At 35.7% G+C, this 27581-nt stretch overlaps 1 protein-coding gene across 1 annotated transcript; it reads left to right on the forward strand.

Annotated features, from left to right (window-relative positions):
* The first annotated feature begins 132 nt into the window (after nt 1–132).
* On the forward strand, nt 133–19684 carry LOC126829766 (uncharacterized). Its single transcript, XM_050559884.2, has 2 exons — nt 133–220; nt 11501–19684. Exons 1-2 carry the CDS (start codon nt 196–198, stop codon nt 15301–15303), a joined length of 3828 nt encoding a protein of 1275 aa, XP_050415841.1. The 5' UTR covers nt 133–195; the 3' UTR covers nt 15304–19684.
* Nucleotides 19685–27581: the final 7897 nt, after the last annotated feature.

Raw genomic sequence — 27581 nt, forward strand, 5'->3', positions numbered from 1 at the left:
GCAAAAGGTTCATTGAATATGATTTATTTCATTTATATAACCAGTTTATCTTTATATATCAGTAGGGCCTATTTATTGTGTAGCTAACCGATTCGCCGTTTTCAAGAGAGTTATTCCCCTTTATATTTACCATTCATTCGGGAAGCGAGTCGGATTTTCTGTTTACATGAATTCGATGGTCAAGAAGAAAAGAAAATGAACCGGATGAGCAAAAAAGAAGGCACGTTTCTTTTGTATTGATGGATAAGTAGAATTCACGAACTTTGCTTGTAATGTTTCAGTTCATTTACAATATTTTGAAGGAGACGGAAGTAATATTCAAAATGGCCGACCATTTTGTCCGATTTCTTCGCTTTGGTTTCGACGCCATATTGGAAATAAAAGTGCACAAGATTGACAATAATTTTTTATTACATAAAATGTAAGCAGTATATCAATAGGCTATAAACAATAATCAAATTGTAGAATATAGCAATTTGAATTATCGGGAATATTAGAGGGACAAAATAATGTCAACCTAATGAATAAATCCATCACAATCACAAATAACTTAAGTTGTATTCCAATATTTGTGTGATGTGTTAGCTAATAGCTAGACTTAATTTTTTATACGCCAACATTTTCATGTGGTCGAATTATGAAGTCGCTCGTGTTTGTCCGTCCGTCCACAATTTGTTTGTGGACACTCTACAGGTCTCAATTTTTATCCGATTTCAACGAAACTTGAAATATAGGTTTATCTCCCTAAGGCTAAGATCTTGGTTCCTTTCGATATTGGCATGTATCGGACCGTAACTTCATGGATTATGGCCCCTGATTGTACGAAAAATTGCGTTTTTAGCTTGTGGACCCTATAGAGGTCACAAATTTTATCCGATTTTGTTGAAACTTGAAATGTAAGTTTATAACCCAAAGATCCCAGTTTCTTTCGAAATTTGTGCATATCAGACCGTAACTTCCTGAATTATAGCCCCGGATTGTACGAAAAATCGCATTTTTAGCTTGTGGACCTTATAGAGGTCATAATTTTTTATCCGATTTAAAAATCCATTCGAATATATCACTGTTACACTGTAAGGGTGGTTGAGTTCGAATTTCGTAAAAATCGGACCAAAACTGACAGACAAAATGGCCGCCCCTCGTACTCGAATAGTGTAAAAAATATGGTATATCAAGGTTGTCGACCCTCTAGAGGTCACAATTTTCTTCTGATTTTGATGAAACTAGAAATGTAAGTTTATAACCAAAAGATCTTGGTTCCTGTCGATATTCGCGCATATCGGATCGTAACTTCCTGAATTATGGCCCCTGATTGTACGAAAAAAATGGCATTTTTAGCTTGAGGTCCCTCGAGAGATCACAATTATTATCCGATTTAAAAATATATCACGGTTACACCGAATTTCGTGAAAATTGTCGGACAAAACGGCCGCCCCTCGTACACAATTAGTCTAAACATCTTGTATATCAAAGTTGTAGACCCTCACGAGGTCACAATTTTGCTGTGATTTTGGTGAAACTTGAAATGCATGTTTATAACCCAATTGCGATTGTCAAATCCCTCTGACTTTGTGCAGGTTTCAGACTGTCAGTGAGAATGATATTAAAAAATTAGTGAAAGAATCTTCTAAAACTACTTGTTTCTTGGGCCCTATTCCATCCAAATTCATAGTGGATAATCTTAATGTGTTTTCTCCAGTAATATTACCGATATCATCAATTCTGCTAAAAGTGAAAATTGTGTCCCTGATGTATTTAAGCATACCATTGTATTTCCTTTAATTAAAAAGCCCAGTCTTGACATAAATCTTGAAAGAAACTACAGACTAGTGTCTAATTTAAGTTTTATATCGAAGCTTTTAGAACGTTGTATTTCAAAACAGTTAGTGTCTCATATAAGTGATCATGATTTATTGGAAAAGTTCCAAAGCACCTACAGAAAATACCATAGCACAGAAACAGCTCTCATACGTGTACACAATGACATCAACTTATCTGTAGATAAGAGTGAACTTGTTCTACTTGTACTACTGGACTTATCAGCAGCTTTCGACACTGCTGACCATCTAATACTCCTAAATCGACTACAGAATGTGTTTGGTATCTAACAAATCGAGATCAAACAGTTATAGTTGGTGATCACGCTTCACCTAAAAATTTCTTTTTTGTGGCATTCCGCAAGGATCAGTTCTGGGACCGACACTGTTTAGTCTTTATACTTCACTCCCTGGAGACATAGTACGTAAACATGGACTGTGTTTTCAATTATACGCTGACGATACTCAGATTTATCTATCATTCAAACCCTCTGTTAACAATCATCTCACTTTTTCAAAGTCAAAACTCGAACAGTGCATAGATGACATTAAAAATTGGATGACTTCAAACTTTCTTAAACGATGACAAAACTGAATATACACAAATTGGTTCTAAAAATGGTCTTAGTAAAGTTGACTCTGATCCTTCAATTCGTGTGTGTAAAACTGTTATATCCCCATCACCTATTGCAAGAAACATAGGAGCCATCTTTGACTCACATTTTACAATGAAAAATCATGTTAATAATATTGGTAAGAATGGCTATCAACTATAATCTGCGCAAGATCAGCAGAATACTTAAATATTTATCTGTTGATGCTACTAGAACTTTAATTCAATCTCTTGTTATTTCACATTTTACAATGGAAAATCATGTTAATAATATTGGTAAGAATGGCTATCAACTATAATCTGCGCAATATCAGCAGAATACGTAAATATTTATCTGTTGATGCTACATGTACTTAGACTAGAACTTTAATTCAATCTCTTGTTATTTCCCGTCTTGATTGTTTGAACTCCCTGTTAACTGGTCTACCAGATAAACTACTTTCAAAACTACAAAAACTGCAAAATTCTGCAGCACGTCTGTTTACTGGTTTGGGTTATCATGAGCACATAACTCCAATTCTTTACACCCTTCATTGGCTTCCTGTATCATTCAGAATTGATTTTAAAATATTGTTAATCACATACAAATGTCTCAATCGTTTCGCACCTCCATACTGATCTGAACTGATACAAATCCGCACTTCGGTGAGAAACACAAGGTCCTCTAGTGACGATTTACTGTTAGTACAACCTCAAGCCAGACTAGCATCCTATGGCGAGAGGGCCTTTTCATTTTATGCACTGTTAATTTGGAATAAATTACCTTATTTTATTCGGAAATCACCTTCCATCATTACATTCAAATTACACTTGAAAACTCATTTATTCAAACACGCTTTTTACTGATTTTACACATTTGACTGTTTTGTGGGTAGTTTTAAAAAAATTTATATCATTTTTACATTGTCTCTCTCTTCTTACTTTTTAGGAACTTCTTTTTTATTATAAATTTAATTTTTAGGAATTTCTTTTTTTATTATAAATTGTATTTTACTTTGTTATTGTTAAGCGCATCTGAACACTTTGATATTCAGGCATATCGGATGACTGAAAAACCAGTTTTGGATTTCCGGTACACCGCTTTTATGGATCACATCATATCTTAGTAATAGACATCAAACAGTTCTACTTGGTGAGGCTAAATCTCTACCATTTAAACTTGACTGTGGCGTACCGCAAGGCAGTGTATTAGGACCCATGTTTTTTGTTCTTTATACAACCGCTTTGGGGTCTGTGATCGGTGGCTATGATCAGAGGCACTACTCTTATGCGGATAATACTCAACTCATTGGTGTGTCTAATCCTATGCTAATCAGAGATACCTTACAAAAAACTACTGACTGTTCGCTGGCAGTTATACAGTGGATGAAAGCGAACAAACTAAAATTGAACGACGATAAAACAGAAGCTCTGTTAGTAGGTTCATCACATCAACTCAAGTTACTACCTGATCTTAAAATCACCATTGGTAATTCAGAAATAAATTTCTCCAAAAATGTTTGAAACCTTGGAGTGATATTTGATCCTTCTCTGACAATGGCCACTCAGGTTGATATGGTATGCTGTACATGCTACTATCATCTACGCTGTATATGCAACATCAGAGACTATCCAGAATGTGCTACCTTCTTTACACTGGTTACCGTCGAGGCGCGAGTCAAATACAAAATACTAACATTAGTGTATAAATGTCACAATAATGCAGATCCTCAATACTTATCTGAACTCTTATATGACTACAACCCTATTAGATCACCTCGCTCTCAAAATAAACAGTCACTAGTTGTGCGAAGGTATAATTTAAAGTCATTTGGGTATAATAACTATAGGTCTTTCAGTTCAACTGGTCCTAGATTACGGAACGAACTTTCACAACAGATCAAGAATCTACTTTTAATCAATTTAAATCCGCACTAAAGACTTTCCTGTTTCGACAGTTTTACCAGTAGACTGAGTAGAGCCATTACTAAAAGCGTTTTGAGTATGTGTCAACATGGAGAAGATGCTATATAAAACTTCATTATTATTATTATTATTAGCTTCCTGAATTATGGCCCCTGGTTGTATGAAAAATCATGTTTTTAGCTTGTGGGCCCTCTAGAGGTCACAATTATTATCCGATTAAAAAAAAACGGTCGAATATATCACCGTTATACACCGTAATGTTCATTGAGATTGAATTTCGAGAAAATCGGGCCAAAATTGCCAGACAAAATGGCCGCCCCTCCTACGCTTATAGTGTATAACATCTGGTATATCAAGGTTGTGGACCCTCTAGAGGTCACAATTTTGATCCAATTTTGATGAAACTTGAAATATATGTTTTGAAATACATGTTTATAACCCAGAGATGTTGGTTCCTTTTGATATTCGTGCATATCAGATCGTAACTTCCTGAATTATGGCCCCAGATTGTACGAAAAATGACGTTTTTAGTTTGTGGTCCCAGTAGAGGTCACAATTTTTACAGAATTTAAAAAAAAACGTGAATATATCACCATTACACACTAAGATCTTGGTTCCTTTTGATAATCGCGCGTATCTGAACGTAACTTCCTGGATTATGGCTCCTGATTGTTCAAAAAAATTGCATTTTTAGCTTGCACAATTTTTTTTCCCGATTTTAAAAACCGTTTAAATATATCTCCATTCCTATGGAAGGGTATCGCTGCCAATATTAAATGCTCTGCGACAATGTTGTTTCCATTGATTATATGTAAAAAGTACAATGTACAAAGTCCTAATACCGATATTGATAAACTCAAAATACCTCTAAGGCAAGAGTTAAATGTAAAATGACAAATGTTTTGTGGGAAAATGCTTTTTTTGACGTGTTTACATTTGACATTTCTCTCATTACATTTTACATTTGCGCTTTGCCGCATCCCATTTGTCCCTCACGCTTTCTACATAGGAACTTTCGCACAGCATCAACTTGCGTATGCAAATGTAGGATATCACGTGACTTATTAACATATATGGAAACCCGGCACAAGCACACTATAAGGATATTCACTGCACGACAAAAGAAATCAAGCTGGCACACCATAAGAAACTTTGACCGTGCGTAATTTTGAATGTGCCAGGAAATAATTGATAGATTCAAGCAGCCAATGAACATACTTTCCAGTAATTTATAACACAATAACTGGAATTTCGTATTAATACCCGTATTTTTATATTTTAAACACCCCCACTCTTTCCGGTCTCTCTATAAACATTATAAACAGAGTTGAGTAGCCTACTTTGATCCATTAAAAAAACAACAATATATAAGCATTGTGCCCAACAAATAAATAATATATTTAAAGAGAGGAATGACTATACATCTTTTAGTATGGACATAGAGAATTTTTGATTAAGCCCTGTATCTCTGTTTTAGTTTAGTTTAGTACCCCCCCCCCCCCCTTCCTTCACTTCAACTTTGTAAAGTTAAGCAAATATGAATGTGCCAGAAAATTATTTGCATATTTGAAAAGAGCAATCAGTGATACTTAAAATGGTATCAGGAATTTCGTATTTAGACCAGTATTTTTACTTGAATACCCTTTTAATAGTGTGATATTTATTGGATTTAAATTATGAAAATACGATTGTACCAGAAAACTATTTACATATTTACAAACAGAAATGAATGTGATTTTCACTAATATGTAACATGATACCTGAAATTTCGTATTTGGACATTGCACAGTCCCCCCACCCCCACCCGTAATCATTATAAAGTGCCATCCAAAGTGTCATGGTAAGTAAATTTTTATTGTGTGCTAGGCTGATTTCCTGTTATAGTGTCGTGAATATCCTTGTTCTGGCTTATAGTGTGCCAGGTTTCCGTATATGTTAATAAGTCATGTGATATCCTACATTTGCATATGCAAGTTGATGCTGTGTGAAACATGCTATGTAGAATGCGTGAAGGACAAATGGGATGTGGCAGAGAGCAAATGTAAAATGTAATGAGAGAAATGTAAAATGTAGACACGTCAAAAAAAAGCATTTTCCCACAAAACATTTGTCATTTAACACTTAACATTTGACGTTTTACATTTAACTCTTGCCTTAGAGTTATTTTGACTTTATCATTACCGGTATTATGACTTTGTACATTGTACTTTTTACATATAATCAATAGAAAAGACATTGTAGCAGAGCATTTAATATTGGCAGCGATACCCTTCCATACATTCCACCATAATGAAGGTTGAATTCGAATTTTGGGAAAATCGAAATGAAACTGCCTGACAAAATGGCCGCTCTTTCACTTTGTACGCAAATTTTGTACAAGTATGCAATATGAAGGTTGTGGGCCCTCTCTCTACAGGTCACAATTTTTATCAGATTTTGATGAAACTTAAAACATATCTTTACATCCCAAAGATCTCAGTCCCTTTTGATATCTGCACATTACAGACCATAACTTTCTGGATTATTGCCCCTGATTGTACAAAAAATCCCGTTTATTTTTAGCATGTTCTCTATCCATCTCTTGCAAAAAGTGGGCGTATCCTGCCTGGCAGCCTCTATTATTTATGGGTCAGATGTTGCATAAAATATTATTTAGACATTTATTCACATGACAAGCTTATAATCAACTCTCTAGTCTCTAGACCATCAAATAGCGCAGATGAAATCGAATTGAAATACTATCGCCATTCAATGATTTAATTTTAGAAATGAAGAAGCAAGGCTCAGTGATTAAGTCTCAATTAACAAGAAAGCTTATCGGTGTAAACTAAAAACAGTGATAATGTCACTTACTATACTACATGTAAAGTAATTTGAATGAAATTTTCAATATATTGATTTTGAATTTTGAAGTATTATAACAAGAACGGCAAGCTTTTTATCTAGATCTTACATGCATCTTTAACTCAATATTGTCATACATGTAGGCTTGATTTTGGAAATATTGCTCTATTTCAATCAATATTGATGTTGTTACATGAACTTGAAAATAAGGGCTCCAGTAAGAAACAATGAACATTTCAAAATCCCTATATTGTCTTGAGTGCCAATTGTTATGAGGCACCTTGATGAATGGGGCAAAATGTCAGTGCTGAAGTATATCAAGTCGTACTCCCGAAGTAGACTCGATTAACCAAGCGTAAAGACTGACATTCAATTTGAACTGTTGACGTACCGGTATACATTTTGATCGCACCGAAATATACTGGCTACTGATTAGAAATTTTAAAAATTGAATGTAAATCAGTTTTATATATGTGTTTTTCGACCCATTTTCATCCATTCTAGGACCCAAAGAATAGAGGTTTAGTTTAGTTCCTTTACTTTAAAGTAACTGTGCGTGATTGCAGTTTTTGAAAAATTCAAGCTTAATCCATGTGAAAATGTGTTCAGATTGATTATTTAACATTTGATTAAAGGCACTGAGTAGTCTAAGATACATACTAGCTTTTCAACACAAATCTTATTAAGACTTTGCTTACTTGTTCCATGTGTAAATGAACCCAGTTGACTGTTTGTTATGTAATATGGAGATACAAGCTTAAAGAAAACAAGAGCATCGCTAACGCAGCAATATACGTCCACATTCCTGTTTTGTTTGATATGGTCCAGTTTGCATTGAGGGTCTGTGAAATAAAACTGGGTTGTAGGACTGCTATCAGTTTAACACTTCGTTCACATGAACAGAACACAATTTTTATTTTAAAACAATCGATGTCTTTATTCTAAAAGCATGACGTTTCGAATAGGTATGCAAAGTTTCAAAAGGATCTGTTAAGAATTGCGGTCTGTAGGCAAAACACAGGACACACAAACGTTAGGCGTGGCTCTGTCCCAAGGGGTCGAGCATGCACCAAAAATAATAATAGAGGTCGGCCTTAGGATTAAGGAATAAGTATAAAAAGTAGCCTTAGGCTATAAGGAATAAGTATAAAAAAGTTTTCAAGATGATCGATTAAGAAATGCGGTCTGCAAGTGACACACAGACATAAAAAAAGAAAATGGGCGTAGCTCTGCCCCTGGGTGTTGGGTATTCACCACTAATAATAGGGATGTTCCTTAGGATAGAAGGAATATGTATGCTAGGTTTCAAGGTGATACGATAAGAAATGCGATCTGTAGATGACAAACAAATAAATAAATATAAGGGATGGGCGTGGCTCTGCCCCTGGCGGTCGGGCATGCACCAAAAACAATAGGGATCATCGTTAGGGTATAAGCAATTCATATGAAATTTTTTCAAGACGATTGATTAAGAATTGTGGCCTGTAGGTGACACACAGACATAAAAAGAAAAGAAAATGGGCGTGGCTCTGCCCCTGGGGGTAAAAAAACAATAGGGATGATCGTTAGGGTATAAGCAATTCATATGAAAAAATTTCAAGACGATTGATTAAGAATTGTGGCCTGTAGGCGACACACAGACATAAAAAAGAAAATGGGCGTGGCTTTGCCCCTGGGGGTTGGGCATGCACCCAAAACGATAGGGATGTTCCTTAGGGTACAAAGAATAAGTATGCAAAGTTTCAAGATGATACGTTAAGAAATGTGGCCTGTAGACGACAAACAAACAAATACAAAAAATGGGCGTGGCTCTGCCCCGGGGAGGCTTGCATGCACCAAAAACAATAGGGATCATCCTTAGGGTATAAGGAATAAGTATGTAAAGTTGATACGTTAAGAAATGCGGTCTGTAGATGACAAACAAATAAATAAATATAAGGAATGGGCGTGGTTCTGCCTCTGGGGGTCGGGCATGCACCAAAAACAATAGGGATCATACTTAGGGTATAAGCAATTCATATGAAAATTTTTCAAGACGATTGATTAAGAATTGTGGCCTATAGGCGACACACAGACATAAAAAGAAAAGAAAATGGACGTGGGTCTGCCCCTGGGGTCGGGCATGCACCTCAAACGATAGGGATGTTCCTTGGGGTACAAAGAATAAGTATACATAGTTTCAAGATGATACGTTAAGAAATGCGGTCTGTAGATGACAAACAAATAAATAAATATAAGGAATTGGCGTGGCTCTGCCCCTGGGGGTCGGGCATGCACCAAAAACAATAGGGATCATACTTAGGGTATAAGCAATTCATATGAAAAATTTTCAAGACGATTGATTAAGAATTGTGGCCTATAGGCGACACACAGACATACAAAGAAAAGAAAGTGGGCGTGGCTCTGCCCCTTGGGGTCGGGCATGCACCCCAAACGATAGGGATGTTCCTTAGGGTACAAAGAATAAGTATGCATAGTTTCAAGATGATACGTTAAGAAATGTGGCCTGTAGACGACAAACAAACAAATACTAGAAATGGGCGTGGCTCTGCCCCTGGGGGTCGGGCATGCACCAAAAACAATAGGGATCTTCCTTGGGGTATAAGGAATAAGTATACCAAGTTTGAAGAAAATCCAGTAAGAATTGCGCCCTGTAGGCGACACAAAGACACACGAAAAGAAAATGGGAAATGGGCGTGGCTCTGCCCCTGGGGGTTGGGCATGTACCCCAAACGATAGGGATGTTCCTTAGGGTACAAAGAATGTGTATGCAAGATTATAAGTTAAGAAATGTGGCCTGTAGACGACAAACAAACAAATACTAGAAATGGGCGTGGCTCTGCCCCTGGGGGTCGGGCATGCACCAAAAACAATAGGGATCTTCCTTGGGGTATAAGGAATAAGTATACCAAGTTTGAAGAAAATCCAGTAAGAATTGCGCCCTGTAGGCGACACAAAGACACACGAAAAGAAAATGGGCGTGGCTCTGCCCCTGGGGGTTGGGCATGCACCCCAAACGATAGGGATGTTCCTTAGGGTACAAAGAATGTGTATGCAAAGTTTCAAGATTATTAGTTAAGAAATGTGGCCTGTAGACGACAAACAAACAAATACTAGAAATGGGCGTGGCTCTGCCCCGGGGGGTCGGGCATGCACCAAAAACAATAGGGATCTTCCTTGGGGTATAAGGAATAAGTATACCAAGTTTGAAGAAAATCCATGAAGAATTGCGCCCTGTAGGCGAACCACAGACACACACACACACACACACACACACACACACACACACAGACAGGGGCGACGGCATAATACGTTCACATTATGAATGTGGACGTATAAAAACTATGTACGGTATAGCTAACGAGAAGGTTTCCCTGACCTAGAGCAGTTCTTGAATAAATTATGACATCGTACACATCTGTCACGTGATCCGCAGTAAACAATCAAGGCTGCCTCCAGCAACAGCTTCGCACTCGACCATTGGCGCCTATCTATATGACATCAGATGGAATTCCGTCTAAGATGCGATTATTCAGGTCTGCCATCTGTGGATTGAAACATTGCTGAATTTCAGTTTTTAATGTTTTTGATGTCTAAATGTTGCTTTAAAATTATAACCTCTATATGTACTTTCAATGTAGGCTACAAAAGGGATTATAGATATCTCTTTTTAGCTTGAACTTATAGAATTCCCAAGAAAACTCAACATTTTTTGGCATTTCCATGGATACTAGACAAACCACGATCTATAGCTGAAATGTGTCCATTAGGTTCCTGGGATTTACATTAAATATTGTTCATGCCAAATTTGATGAAAATCCATGCAGGCATAACTGAGAAAGTTTGAATTTTGTCATCATCAGCACCCTTTATTATGCTTTTAGGCAAAGTTTCAGACATAGTTGGTAAATAGTTGGAATGGTTAATATGTGCGCTTTGCATCATAAGGTCTGTCATTAACTCAGTGATTGAGTCAATTGGCATAGTTTTGATTCCCTGTTTGTACATAACTGTTTAGTTTATTTCAAGCATGGCTACCAATAGAGATTTTCAAATACGTTACTTACAGATAAAAATAGTTTGGACCACAATAGATTACCTGTAAAAATAATTTCATGATTAACAGAAAATTAAAGAATGACCAACTAATGAACAAAAGATCCTAAACTGCCCTGATAGAATAGTTTTTGTGAGCAGAACTTGCAATAAGAATTCAATTTTTTAAATTTAACTTGAGACACAGGTTTCATAAAAAGATTGTAAAATATCAGTTTTAAATTTTAAATAAAACTTATTTCTTTTTCTTTCTTTTTGTTTACAGAAGAGAGACTAAGGAGGTTGCAGATATCAAGCTACTATCGCTGTGTTCTGTGTGATAGTCCTTTAGTAATGGGAGTTACCCTTCATCCATTTCCGAAATATGGTGAGGAGCGAGAGCGTTGGTTAGAATATGTCAGCCGATTTAAACCTGAATTCAACCCAGAGCTTTCCCAGGTCTGTTCTCAACATTTTACCACATCTTGTTGGAAAGTAATAAATAGAAAAGTTGGAGAATTTGGTGTTGGAATCCAAAAGGTATTAAAGCCAGGTGCCATACCATCAATATTTAACAAAGACAAAGATGAAGGGAGGTCAGGGTCCATACCAACCTCTAAAAATGCCTTATTATCAAAAATCATGGCTCCAAAAGTAAGATATGAATCAAGAAAAGCAATTAAACCTGCACAAAAGATCAATGATGCATGTACTGTATGTGGTTCACAACGAAATGGTAAAATATTGTTGTTCGGACTACCAAAGGTTATCCTTCTGAAAATAGCCTGGATGGATTTTGTGGAGCGTTTTACTGAAGATTTTAAGGAAAAAGACATACCGCTGCAACATATCCGGGTATGTTCCCAACATTTTGATCATAAATGCTTTGAAAAAATGGATGTTCCTGTATTCCGAAATGGTTTTAAAATTGACCAAACACTGAAAGTCAGTGCTGTGCCATCAATATATTGGGTTGAAAATTCAAACGGAGAGACAAGTATCAGTATTGCTTCACAGGAGGTAGAAAAAGCAGTCACGAAAGGAAAGAAGAAAAGAGGGAAATCGAAACCAAAGATTCCTATAGAATCTAAGGAAAGTGCTGATTCTGGTAAAATCATAAATTTAGATCCACCATCATCTTCAACTAATTTGTCAAATAAAGGTCCTGATCTAATGTCAGCACGTTTAAAGTTATCCAGTCTTCTCAGTCAGTCTGTTCGAATCAGTGGTGGAAAACTTTCAACTATGCCTAATGCCATGACTAAATGTGATTCTGATATCAAAAATCTTTTTAATAAGAAGGAAGATGAGGAAAAATTAATAATGCAGAAAATCTGGAAACAAGGATGTGATGGTCCAACTCCTTTTGTCTGTTCAACAAATAACTGTGGTGAAGGTTTTTTGCATGTCAAGTTTTTAACCGAACATGAAAAATTTCACAAAAAATCTGATGAAAGATTTACTTATAATTGTTGTATTTGCAATGCTAAATTTTTTACGTTCAGATCTTATGACAATCATTTGATAAGTCATTTTGGCCCCTTTCGACGGTTTTGTGCACTGTGTGGAAAGCCATTTGAATCCAAGAACAAATTGCATAGACATTATAGCCTGCAGCATGGCAATAGATATTTGGCAATAGGAAGAGATCAAGAGCAAACACAGAAGAAATCCAAGAACAAAGCTGCAGAAATCCAAGAACCAGAGTTTGAAATTGAAATAGATTATGATGGACAAGAAGATACTGACGAAGAAGATGCAGATCTAGGAGAAGATGGAATAATAAGAATGGGGAGAGAAAGGTTATTAGAAGATTCTATCAATTCTGGTAATAGAATTATTGAAATTGAACCATTAGCAACTGAAGAAACAGGTATCCATTGTTCTGATGATTACAATAAACAGTTACTGCCTGAGGAAGAGATACATTTTTCAGGAGCAGCTCAAATCGGAGGAAGAAGAAACATTTTTGATGAAGATGATCCTAAAGCTGATAACAACTTAAGAGATGCTGCTGCTGCAACACATTCTAAAATTAACAGTCTGGTGATGAAATCAAGTTTGAATCATGAAATGGATAGATTAAAGACAGAACCAAATGTGAGAAATCTTTTTGCTGATGTAATCCTTTCTCCAATACCCCAGAATAAAATAGATGCCCCACGCCTGGAAATTATAAAGGACAGAAAAACCTTTTGTCTTAAATTAACACCTATTGATAATATTTATCCTATATTACGCACAAAACATTCAGTTGAACTAAAACTTGATGATGTGCTACCTGAAATCCAAATGTTAGATACTGTCCATCTGGAGTCTGTAGCTATCAATAAAGGGGATTTAGGGGGAAATGCTAACGATACACGTAAGAAAAAGAGGAAGGGCCCAAAATATTTTAATGGCTCAAAGAAAAGACAGAAAAAAGGTAATGCTGCTGAATCTGTTCCCCAAAAGTTCAAATCAGAACCATTACACAAATTAGTAACAAACAGAAATTCCCAATCCAAGAACATCATCCCTGATGCAAACAAGAATGACAGAACCGATAACCTGTTTGAGAAATTCTATCTAGACTTTAATGATAGAGGAGAAGTTAGCACTGGAGCACCAAACACAGCATCTACATGTACAGTGAAAGAGCAGGATGCATCTTCAAGAAACTCTTCAACTTGTCTACTGAAAAGTAAGCCTTTAACTATTAAGAAAGAAGTCACTGATGAAAGTTATGGAGGGTTTGATAATGCTTCAGATGAACCTATGGAAGTCCCACTGAAAGAACCAGCCATATATTTTATATCTGAAAATGAAAGTGATGTAAATAATACTATAATGCCAGAAACGCCTAATCACACCATAAATTGGCCTGATGGAGATCTGTTGAATGAGAACAAATGTATGGGAAGTATTAAAGGAGAAGAATTCTGTGAAATGATAACCCAGTCTTTAAAACTTGAACATGGTACAAATGCTTCACACTTGTCTTTGGATCTTAGTGAAAATGAAGTTTATAGCAGGCAAATAAAACGTGAAAAGCTGAACATTGATCTGTGTGGAGATTCGATTAATTTCTTTGGGAACTCTGAAGATGGTGCTTATGATGAAGATTCTTATGTAATAACAATAAATGATGATGATTCATCTGATGATTCACAAGAACCATCTGCCCATTTATCGTCTACTGAAATAAAGTCTGAAGATAATTCACCAGAAATATCTACCTCTTCTACTGAATTCATAAAAACAGAGAATAATTCACCCACACAATCATCATTTGCAACATCATTATCTGATGTAAAGACTGAAGGCAGTTTACAGTTACCAAGTATTGAAATGGATGCTGAAATAAAACAAGAAAAAAAGGACAAGCTCATCGAGATACCTCATACTCCTGACATAGACCCTTCACTATTTTCTTGTAAATACTGTGGATTAGGATTTTTTGAGGAATCAAGAGCCGAAAACCATTTACCATTTCATTTTGAAACTGACTTGTCTCTTTACAAACAGTACTTTGTAAAGAAATCACGGATCACTAGAGAGTTAAGGACTAAGCGATGCTCTGTCTGCAATCAAACATTTTCTACATATGAAAAATTTCACAAACATTATATCAAACATTTGTCCTATAAGCCATTCGTGTGTAAAATCTGTTACGCAATTTATCAAACAGCAGACCAACTCCTTCAACATAACATAGATGATCATCATATTTCACAACAATTTCCGTGTAGTTTGTGCTCTGCGTCATGTAAATCTCTTCAGGAACTTGAAAAACATTTAAATTCGGAATGTTCGGTAGTTAAATTGGCCTTGAGACCGACATCACAGAGTCAGGTAAGATCTGCGGTGAAAGAAGAATCTGGAATGGTGAAATCAGAACCAGAGAGTTTTGTAAAAAACGAATCAGGTAAAAAGCAATGTGACCTTTGTTCGGTTTCTTTTCATACTTTAAAGGAACTAAAGCAGCATTATATATCTGATTGTCCCATTGTCAAGTCATCCTTGCAAACTCCCTCCAGTAGTCTACTAGGTGCAACAAGAACACCCCCTATGCCAAGACGAACAAGAGGCAGGAAAAAATCAAAATAGGCCTATTAGGATTTAAACTAAAGAAGCAAATTGATACTTTTTCCATAGACTTTATTAGATACTTGTGATATTTTGATCCTTCATCCTTTTCCTTAAAAAAAGATGAATTCTTAAACTAAAGAAGCAAATTGATACTTTTTCCATAGACTTTATTTTTATTAGATACTTGTGATATTTTGATCCTTCATTCTTTTCCTTAAAAAAAATGAATTCTTGATCAACTGTTTATTTTGTAAAAAAAAAAAAAGATACATAATATAGTTTACAGAACATGTACATGTAGGAATATGAATAAGAGGAACTTTAACTCTTGGATTACATGTTGATGAGTCTAAGGCAGGCCCGGAAATAATGGTTTTAGATGTACCTGACAAAATGTCAGACACTAATGAAATAGTACCTGACATTTTCAACTTAGTGCAGGACATGTATTAATAATATCAATAAAAAAGACAAATCAGTGCCGGACAAAATGACAGGCACCAGAGGTTTAGTGCCTGACAAAGCCTGAATCTGTGCCTGACATTGTCTGTGACAGGTACATTATTAGCCATTTTGAAATGTTATTTTTTTCACTATCTGTCTATATCAAAGGGAATGGTTGTTTGCTGCATGTATAGAAAACGAAATTTTAAAATTACTTCATTATAATAATAATAATATATTTATTTCATACACAAAGGTATACATACAGAAGTACAGATGCGATAATAATAATAATAATAATGGTAGAAATACTAATAATAAAATTTACAATAATTTTACAATTATTTACAGTTTCATAAATACATAAATTTAGTTATTTTGTACATAAATACTCTAAAATCTCGTTTATTTGCTCTTTATCACAGACTTCGTGAGAATGTTTCATAAATAACATGTCATTGATAGCGGCAGCAGTTTGCAGGTCATTAACTTTATATTTGTTAGTGGCGACATTTACCATCCTACTTATTATTTCAGTTTTTTCTTATGCATTTCATGTTTTTCACAAATATAATTAATATTATCACTTGCATTTGATTGGCTACCATTTTGTGCAAGTAGTCCACATTTGTTTTTACCGTTTAAAACATACCATAAATTTTACAGACTGTTTATGAATTTGGACATCAATAGGTAGGTCATTACAAATCAAATTTTTAAAAATAAATGTAATTGTGCAGTTAAGAGTGTTAATTTTGTGTTTGGTGCAGTATTTAATCATTAATGATCAATTACAATTAATGATTATTGTTATGGATACTACAAAAATGGAGATATAGGTAATTATACATGTAGAATGTAAATATATAAGTTGTCTATCACAATTTTGTTTTTCTTAATTTTATGAATTAAGCTTATTCCAATTTGTAACGAACCCTACACCTTAAATGGAGAAGATGCAACATAGTTTTGCACTGGGTTGAACTTGTAAATGTATGTCAAAGGAAAATATTTACACTACTTTCAATTCCATATTTATATACATGTACGCCTACATTTTCATGTGGACGTATTATGCCGTCGCCCCTGTCCAGACGTCCACCCGTCCACAATTTTGTTTGTGGACACTCTACATGTCACAATTTTTTATCCGACTTTGACGAAACCTGAAATATAGGTCTATCTCCAAAAGATTTCGGTTTCTTTCGATATTGGCAAGTACATGTATCGGACCATAACTTCATGGATTATGGCGAAAAATCACGTTTTTAGCTTGTGGACATTCTAGGGGTCACAATTTACACCCAATTTGGATGGAACTTAAATGCATGTTTATAACCCAAAGATCACACTTCCCTTCGATATTCGCGCATATCGGATCGTAATTTGTTGAATTATGACCGCCCCTCGTTCGCAAATAGTGTAAACATTTGGTATTTCAAGGTTATGAACCCCTTAGAAGTCAAATTTTGATCCGATTTTGACAAAACTTGAAATAAATGTTTATAATCCAAAGATCTTAACTTACTGAATTGTACGAAAAATCTCGTTTTTAGCTTGTGGGCCCTCTAGAGGTCACAATTTTTATCCGATTTCAAACACCGTTCGAATATATCACCGTTACACACTAATAATGGATGGGTTAGAATTTTGTGAAAATCGGACCAAAACTGCCGGACAAAATGGCCGCCCCTCGTACGCAAAAAAGTGTAAAAATATGGTTATAACAAGATTGTGGATCCTCTAGAGGCCACCATTTTTATCCAATTTTGATGAAACTTTAAATTTATGATTATCCACAAAGATCTTGGTTCCTTTTAGTAATCACGCATATCCGAACGTAACTTCCTGAATTATAGCCCTTGATTGTTCGAAAAAGCGCATTTTTAGCTTGTGGATTCTCTAGAGGTCACAAATGTTTATCCGATTTTAAAAACCGTTTAAATACATCACCATTCCACCATAATGAAGATTGAATCCGAATTTCGGAAAAATCGAAATGAAACTGCTCGACAAAATGAACGCTCTTTATACGCAAATTCTGTAAAAGTATCTAATACGAAGGTTGTGGACCCTCTAGAGGTCCCAATTTTTATCTGATTTTGATGAAACTTAAACTATATCTTTATATCTCAAAGATCTCAGTCCGTTTTGATATTTGCGCATTTCAGACCATACCATTCTGGATTATGGCCCTGATTGTTGAAAAATCGCTTTTGCTTTTAGCTTGTTCTCTATCCATCTCTTGCACAATGTGGGCGTATCTTGCCTGACAACCGCTGGTTATTCGGGTGCTACCAGCAAGCAATTAAAATCTGAGTAAAGGAAGGTTTTTTTTTATCAGAGGCAGCGTCATAATTTTCCAGAAGAGGGGTGGGGGCTCCCTAGTGAACAGAACTTATTGCATCGATCAGAAAGGGGGGAAATATGCATATGTACATCATTATCAATGTTTTGAATTGTTTAAGCTACCAGCACAAGAAAAAAAAGTTTCGAATCTCCAACTACATGTCTTGAGAATGCTACATCTAGAATCATACCAATTTGAACTTCTTTTCTTCGGGAACAACTTACTTAAAACTTTCTGTCTCGAGTTTTTTCATGAAAAAATAATTTCAGAACAAACACGATCTTGCTTATGTATCGTATTAAATTAAATTACTACCTTACTTTTTACACTCAGTTATGTTTTGAGTTACTGCCCCTGACAGTCAAAAGGTTCAAAACTCGAGACATTTCATCCGATTTTAATGAAACCAAATGTCTATAAAATCTGGGAGGAGTTTGAATGAACACAAAATAGGTTATTTATTGGCTTAATGTTTTCAACGAAGTCAGATCGCCATCGAACAAAATAAATCAACATATAACATCCAATGAAATCGACAGTTTTATTTTTGACCAAATTCCAAGAATTTTATGGTTGTTTTCTATTCAATGAGTCTATTTTTAAGTTGTTTATTCAATGAGTATATTTTAAAGTTGTTTAAGTTTTGTTTATTGACAATCCATCGGGTATTATACTCTTTTATTCGATGAATAGATCTCAAAGGTATTTAAGATTGTTTATTGACAATCCAACATGTATTTTACTAATCGTTCAAATAGCTTGCTTTAATTAGACCATAGAAATTTAGATACAAGTCTAACTCCACACACAAGTTAGATTCCTTTTTGGAAACGATTGGGGCAATTCTACTCAGATGGTGTTTATTACATAACAACACCAGTCTTTAACTTAAAGGAGCTAAATCGCTAACATTTGGGACCTAGAAATTGACAAGAGTAGGTCGCAACACATATAATACTGTAATATGAATGTATATAAACTGATTTACATTCAATGGTTTCCGTTTTTACTCCAATTTCAAATCAGTTATGTTCGGCGAAATAAGCCAGCAGTCTCGAGCGAGTGCAAATTTCGAGCGTCTGGTTATTCCAGTCTACATACGCCGTTTGATTTGGTGCAATGTGTCTAGCCTCGTCCCTCGAGTCTCTTGATACAACTTGGGCTGAAGCGCATTATGGTACACGATTCGTGTACCAATGGTAAAATGTTTATTTTGTCTTAAATATTGGATATCAAAAGCCCATCTTTTTCCGGTAAGATCACAACAAGAATGTTGATTTAATTTGACAAATAAATCGTGTTTTTAATATTGAAGATTTTGGATGATATTGAGTTAGAGACTTAGCTACTTTAAAATAGTACGTATTTTATACTCTGCCTCTCTTGTTGGTCCGCCTAAGATTACACTGTTGGATAACAGACATTTTGACAACCAATTGGCTATTACGTAACAAATTAAATAAAGAATAAGCAGATCTGTAAATATGTACATGTAAATTGTGGTTATGTGCCTTGGGCCCTTTGTTTTGTATATTTATATGTATATAAGTAAACCTATAATTGTATATTTTGTATATTTTGTAAATGATTTGTAGATTATAATAATAAAACTAAAATATAAGCCGTATTTGGATTGACTCTACACACGTTTCCATAATGGTTTGCTGCTACATATTTACCAACATGAGAAACACTGTAAATATGTTGGATAAACGGGGCTATATAATACATATCCCATCTATCATATTCCTGAACCAAGGTCCGAGAAATCCCTTCTCTGGCCATTGCTGGATTGGTTTCTGATACTTGAGCTTTTGAGGGAGTGTATCCGTTTAGATAGCCTCGTTTGTCACGCATTTAGTTTTCTGTAATATTCTGTTGTGCACTGGTTAATTGTGCATTATAAAATTCTGAGTCATGACGTAACGTTAAGTAAACCTATTCGGTCCAGTTTGGAGCTCAGTTTAAAGCGTAATGATATTGTTACGCAGTTAGCTATTGGTTGTTAATCGGACTATTGACCAGTCTTAATTTGGAACAGAAATGTGCTTCCATTACAGCAGTGTTAAGTGAGACTAGCTGTAATCAAACGAAACACTGCGAGGAGTATGCCCATCCATATGCAGTAATATACTATTCAAAAAAAGTAGGGGATATTTGATTTTGGGGGCATAATACTAAAATATGCAAATGACTACGAAAAAAGTCACTATAGAACCTAACAGAAGAAACATTTCCAGTTACATGTGACGCCCAAACGCACCAATAGCTACCGCATGGAATGCAGGTGATGCTTGGGATCATCATGGGGGTCCAACCCAAGATTTGCACGACTCTGACTTTGAATGTTACAGTCATTGTGGCATTGAATTCCAGGGTGGAAACATCAGTTTAATTGTTTTAGTGACCAGAAAACAAATTTTGATATGCGTCGGCTTACCCAAAATGAAAGGTTACGTGCCCTTGGCATGCTACAGATCGGCACAACACAGGCGGTTGTGGCGCGGACGATGAATGTTTCTCAGTCTGTCATAAGCAGGCTATGGTCCAGATACCGTGATACACAATCTGTACAGGACAGACCACGCTCAGGTCGACCAAGGGCGACAACTCAAGCCCAGGATCGATTTATCCGTACCTTGGCCTTGAGAAATCGTGTCATCACAGCAAATCAGATCAGCGCTCGTCTTCAAACAGACATTGGTGTGAGAGTGAGTGGCCAGACGATTCGGAATCGACTGCATAGGGGTCACCTTCGCGCCCGACGTCCTCGCGTGATCCCTTGTTTGAGAGATCATCACATTCAGGCAAGACGTCGTTGGTGTAGGGATCGTCAACACTGGGATAATCGACGCTGGAGCAATGTGATGTTTTCAGATGAGTCAAGGTTCACTGTTGATTTTTTGGACAGACGTAGGAGGGTGTGGCGTCGTCGAAACGAGCGCTTCCAAGACGTTAACCTCATCAGACATGATCGATTTGGGGGTGGTTCTGTTATGGTGTGGGGAGGCATCACTGTTGCTGGAAGAACGGCTTTACATGTTGTTGCAGGGCGTGTTACAGGCCAGTATTACCGGGACAACATCTTGGCAGTCCATGTTGTGCCGTTCGCACGACGTCATGGCCGCCGTTTCATCTTCCAGGATGACAACGCAAGATGTCACAGGGCCAGGATCGTTACAGGTTACCTCCAACAACAGAACATCACCACATTACCTTGGCCAGCACTGACTGAGTCCCGACCTCTCCCCCGTCGAGCATGCCTGGGACATGCTTGGACAGAGGTTACGTCAACGTCAACAACGTCCTGCCAATGTCCAAGAACTTGCTGCTGCGTTGCAACAGGAATGGGACAATCTGGACCAAAATGACCTTAGACGTCTCATTAGGAGTATGCCACGTCGGATCAATGCTTGTTTGGCAAACAGAGGAGGATTTACCCGTTACTGACTTGGTTGTGATGCTGTGGTAACTTTGCTGTTTGACCCCGGGTATCATTTTACCCTTATAATGGTCAGTCTGTGCCTTACTTAGTCTAACGATCATTTGGAATAAATCGATGAATGTGAACTTCATTTCATTTTGTCATTTGTTTCTTCGTCAGTTTCATTAGGTGACTTTAATAACACTTAAAAATCAAATATCCCCTACTTTTTTTGAATAGTATATTTCCAAATCACCAGCATGTGGGATATATATACATTTCTGAGTTGAACCGATGTGCTCTATTCAGCATAGTTTATGAGTAGTTTGTTTGCAGTTTTACTCCCCAGTGACCAATATGTGGGAGGTGTTTGAGTCTTTTTTTTTATATGAGTACATTCTGACTACTTCTGGGAACCGAACCACGAAGACGGGGATATTTAACATCTAAACTGAAAGCTGCATTCTAAATCAAGGAATTGTAAAACGTCTTTATCTTCTGTCGGAGCAGAACGAAGAGTCTGGAAAGGGCGAACGTATAGTCGTTTGGATGGGATTAAAACGGAGGTCCCGGTTACTCAATGGAGTAAAAGAACCATTGGCAGTGAAAAGTCAGTATAAGAGTAGGCCGTAGCGCCGCTGTCCGGGCAAAATTTCCCTCATAGCACACTGTATGGCGTATGCCCATCTTCATTATCCCAGTCGAGGCAGACCAGTAGGACGTTAAACCCTATTTAATTTAATTTATCTTCTATCAAAGCAGATCTATTTCTCTCTACGACTTGTGTTTTTATACGCCCATATTTTCATGTGGACGTATATTGTCGTCGCCCCTGTCCGTCCACAATTTGTTTGTGGACACTGTACAGGTCACAATTTTTATCCGATTTTGACGAAACTTGAAATATAGGTCTATCTCCCAAAGATCTCGGTTCTTTCGATATTGGCTTGTATCGGACTATAACTTCATGGATTGTTGCCCTGATTGTACGAAAAATCACGTTTTTAGCTTGTGGACACTCTAGAGGTGACAATTTGATCCTTTTTTGATGAAACTTGAAATGCATGTTTATATTCCAAAAGATTCTGGTTCCTTTCGATATTCGCGCATATCGGATCGTAACTTCCTGAATTATGGCCCCTGATTGTACGAAATAGTGCGTTTTTAGCTTGTTATCCTAGAGGTCATAATTTTATCCGATTTGTATATCAAGGTTGTTGACCCTCTAGAGGTCACAATTTTTTTAAGATTTTGATGAAACTTGGAATGCATGTTTATATCCCAAAAATCTTGGTTTCTTTCGATATTCGCGCATATCGGATCGTACCTTCCTGAATTAAGGCCCCTGATTGTACGAAAAATCGTGCTTTTAACATGTGGTCCCTCCAGAGGTCACGATTTTTATCCGATTAAAAATTTTTTTAGTATATCACCGTTAAAATTTCGTGAAAATCCGACCAAAACTGTCGGACAAATTGACCGCCACTTGTACGCAAATAGTGTAAACATCTGGTATATCGAGGTTGTAGACCCTCTAGAGGTCACAATTTTGATCCGATTTTGATGAAACTTGAAATGCATGTTTATAATCCAAAGATCTTGGTTCCTTTCGATATTCGCGGTTATCAAATCGTAACTTCTTGAATGATGGCCCTTGATTGTACGAAAAATCGCGTTTTGGGCTTGTGGTCCCTTTAGAGGTCACAATTTCTATCAGACCATAACTTTCTGAATTATGGCCTCTGATTGTACGTACAAAAAATCATTTTTGTTTTTAGTTTGTTCTCTATCCATCTCTTGCAAAATGTGGCCGTATTCTGCCTGGCAGCCGCTTGTTATATTTACCCAAAGGGACACACCATTAATAATTTCCGTCATCGTCAACGGTCAACTACTGTAGGGTAGAATTCATTGGTTATGGGTTTTAAAACTTGAATGGTCGAGACTTTGTAGTTCGATAACGTTGATTCTAATTGAGTGGTATATAGTTTCATTACATCAATACCTCGACTAAGTTCGATGGTGAGCATTTTCGACTAAGCAAAGATAATCAATTTTTTCGGTTGAGATTTTGGAACATCATAAATTTGATTCTATTTGTAGGAGATTGATAAAACTCATGCGCATGGTTTCATTACTTCAATACCTTGACTAAGCAGTTTTTGAATAATCCACCAGTGAATCCCCCGATACTTCCCCCACTTCTCGCTGGTGTTATCCCCTAAAAAAAACTGGATGGTAAAACTCGTCGGCCATTTTGAAATCGGCAGCATTTCATTCTAACAAATCCTGCCAATCAGTAGACACGGGGGTGGAGCTAAACAACCGAATTCACGCTGGTTAATGGCCGGCAAGTTTTACCAGAGATAAACGAAGGGTAAAGTTATCTCTGGGATCGAGATTGGTTGTGCACCGTACAAATTTGTTTATGTTTTTATTCTAAATGATGTGTAGAATAGCTATGGGGCACGTTTGTATAAGAAATGACTACCGAAACGATCATTTGATTGATAAAAACTAAAACAAAACCGATTTGACGTGATTTATCCACACATTTATATTATATTGTACATATTCAAATGAAATTGTATTGAAAATCTGAGACATGTAGCCTACTCGACGACCCATTGCTGAAATGTACACATTTAACGATAAATTTCAGTTGCTCTAAATAGGTCTATGCTTGGATATTCGCTAAGTAATGTTATTTTATGTATTTTCTTGGCAATAGAGATAATGCCCCTTTATTATTATAATTAATTGTGATAGATGGAATGCGGTAGAACTGTTTCATTGTTGCGTGTTTATAATTTTATTTATATGTCTATATATAATTTGTTTAACGTATGTTTAAATAACGGTTTTATTTGATGTTGTATAAAGGGTTTTGAAGTTTTTTATTATATGGATGTAGGGGCGTGAGGTGGTGAAAAACGAGCATCACTAAGTTGCCTTGTTTTGTGCACACTGCGTAAACAATGCGTGTTAACCATGTAGTCCTAATCGGGTGGAGTCCCTCAAGAAAGGCGATCTCTCATCCGGCCCCACCCTAAAATTGCTTTACTCTCCTTTACTTTCATGGTTTGGTTTATTAAGTCGGTACAGTTAAAGTTACGGTGCTACATTCAAAATTGTTTTCTTTTCCTCAAAAGAACTATTTGTAATAGTCCAAGCATACCACGAATTCGTGAAGATTTAAATTTCGAAGAGTGGACATTTTTAAATAAGCATAACGAAGTTTAAAACTAGGGGGAATAATACATAATAATTTGTGACTATGCACACTATTTACTGCATATTATCAGATTTCGAGTTGTCCAAGGTTGTGAGTTTTGAAAATTATTTTCACAATGAACAAGAAAGGTTCCCGCAGATGTTTGATTCTATTCATTCCCAATTACAATTTTGATTCGTTTATTTGTTCATATTTCGGTTCCGCGTACCTTGCGTCACATCCACTTTCTGTCAGTGAGAGTTCTATTTACTCACCAAATTCACTGTGGTATATTGGGTTTTACAAAAACTCCATTATTTCACGACAGAAAGCAGCCTATCATACCAGTACAGGTAATTATATTGGTCAATAAATTTCATGATCTGGGTAGACGCTCCAACAGAAGAACATAAAAAATAAAACGAAACGTAAGATATGTTTGCCCCTGTTTTTTTGTGTATTTTTTATTAATTTTTTTTTTTATCTTTTAATTTAATTTTATTTTATTTTGCTGTTGAGGGAGGTTAGAGACCCTCTTTAAATCATATGATACATGAATAATAGTGGAAAATATTATCAATGAAACCAGGAACAAAGCTGGTGACGTGCGATAGATCAAATATATATATATATATATATATATATATATATATATATATATATATATATATATTACGTCTTGGTGATCGAGAAGTATATGTACGTCTATCTCGGTGAATATAAGGTGTGAACAGAGTATCAATAGAATACCATCAGTTCAAAGACCAACACAAAAACGTGAGTATATACAGATTTGATATTAAAATAATATTGAACGGATTTTTAAAATTTTAATTCATGTAATATTTTAAAAAATAGATATGTAAATAGTAACTGTTTGTAAAGATAATATAGGTAAATATATACTTATTCAAAATCATTTTACAAAATATTCAAAAGAGATCTATAATATTTGAGTCTATGTTTTTTTTTTTATGAGTAAATATTAATTTTTTTTTTTTAAAGTTGATGTCGTAAATATATTAATTATTCAAATACTTTATACAAAATATTCAACACAGCTTTTTGCATTCTAATCTATCAAAAAAATATTAGTAAAACACAAAGTTAATATCGGTATTATTTTTCTATCCAGAAACAGTCATATTGAATTTCTTATGCAAAATATTCGCGTTTTAAATAGAACCATATTTTTTCAATACACGCGGTAACCAAGAGGTCTTGACAGTAAAATAACAATGTAAAATCACTTCTAGAGAGTGTGCCCAGAGTTTCAAACTTTTATACTTTTTATTTAAAATTTCTATAATTTTTATTTTTGTAGATGTTTCGTTTGTGCTGTTTCATCACATTTTGTTGCACATTTTTGACGATAAACGGTGAGATATAGTTTAGTATTTGCAAGTTTTCGTATTACAAAAAAATACACCAGAATATATTTAGTTCTCTCATTTTCCATAAACTATCTCTCTACTTATGCAAAGGCAGGGTGAATATAGTGTATATGATTAGCACTTTGGAGTCACAGTATAATCTGGACTGTTCACATAGTTAAACAAAATTTGTTGTATTCGGAGTCACGATATCGTGAACGTTCACAAATAAAATTTGTTGTATTCGGAGTCACAGTATCTTGAACGTTCACTTAGCTAAAAATATGAATCCTAACAAGTTAATTTGTCTATTTGAAGATAAACCAAAGGATGGTGGACAGGCAAGTAAACCCTGTATCACTCCGATAGTTTGGGATGGAAGGATTCCTATTTCTTGATACATATGTAATATATGGTTCTTATATATAAGAGACAAATAGATGGCGGCGTGAAATCAACAGAAACCAATGTAAACTTTAAATTACTGTATGGATACACCTAAACACAATTACGCATTAAAGCCCCAAGTTGATAAAAATAGAGATCTAGATCACAACTTTCATTAGAAAATATTGATGTCGAAATATAAATAAAATCCATCAATTCTGGTTTATATTATGGCCGTTTAAAGGTTCTATTGGTTTCTATTAATTTTACACCGCCATCTTTATGTGTTAGATAAGCTAGTCCCTTCTTACTGGAGGTTAAAAACAACTATTCCTGATGGGGCTTGAATACACAATAACAAAAATTAAGTTATATTTTTACCGAAAATAAACCCCCAATTTATGATTCAAATCAAGTGACAAACCCGGTAAGGATTGTGTTATTCTGGTTTAAATGAAGATAATAGAAATCTCGTTTTTATTCCGCACGTGTAACTGAAAGTGATCCCGGATTAAGTGGTTTTTTTTAAAACAATTTCTTTTCTATCTTTATTTGCCATAGACTTTTTTCATCGAGACCCATTGATACACGTGTAACGAGTCCTGTTGAGACTGATATTATAACCCGAGAATCAGTTTTCACATGATAAAAGGGAGTGGGATATCTTTCGTGGATATATTCTTAATTATCTGTAAAGATGTATGAAAGAATAGTGATCACATTTCTTTATATTCAAACACTGACCAGCAAGGCGCTTGGGATTTTTGCATATTTATTTCAGCTGAGCGTGACCAGACTATACGTTTTATAATCTGTTTTGATAAATATTCTTTTGGGGAACTCAACCCACCAAGAGCTCAGTCGGTTCCCTTTTTGGATGTTTTTGAGAAATTAATGTTCTCCCAAAAATATTATCTGCCTATTATAGAGCCCCCCCCCCCATCCAACACACCGACTCCCTATCACTATTAAGTACTAAAACCATGAACATAATTATTACACCTGTATTTGATCAATTACATTGGTTACCTAGAATAGATTTGATTATTTATTTACAATCTCTCTCTCTCTCTCTCTCTCTCTCTCTCTCTCTCTGTTTAATAT

This window comes from Patella vulgata, chromosome 8, assembly GCF_932274485.2.
Source record: "Patella vulgata chromosome 8, xgPatVulg1.2, whole genome shotgun sequence".
Classification (NCBI taxonomy): domain Eukaryota; kingdom Metazoa; phylum Mollusca; class Gastropoda; family Patellidae; genus Patella; species Patella vulgata.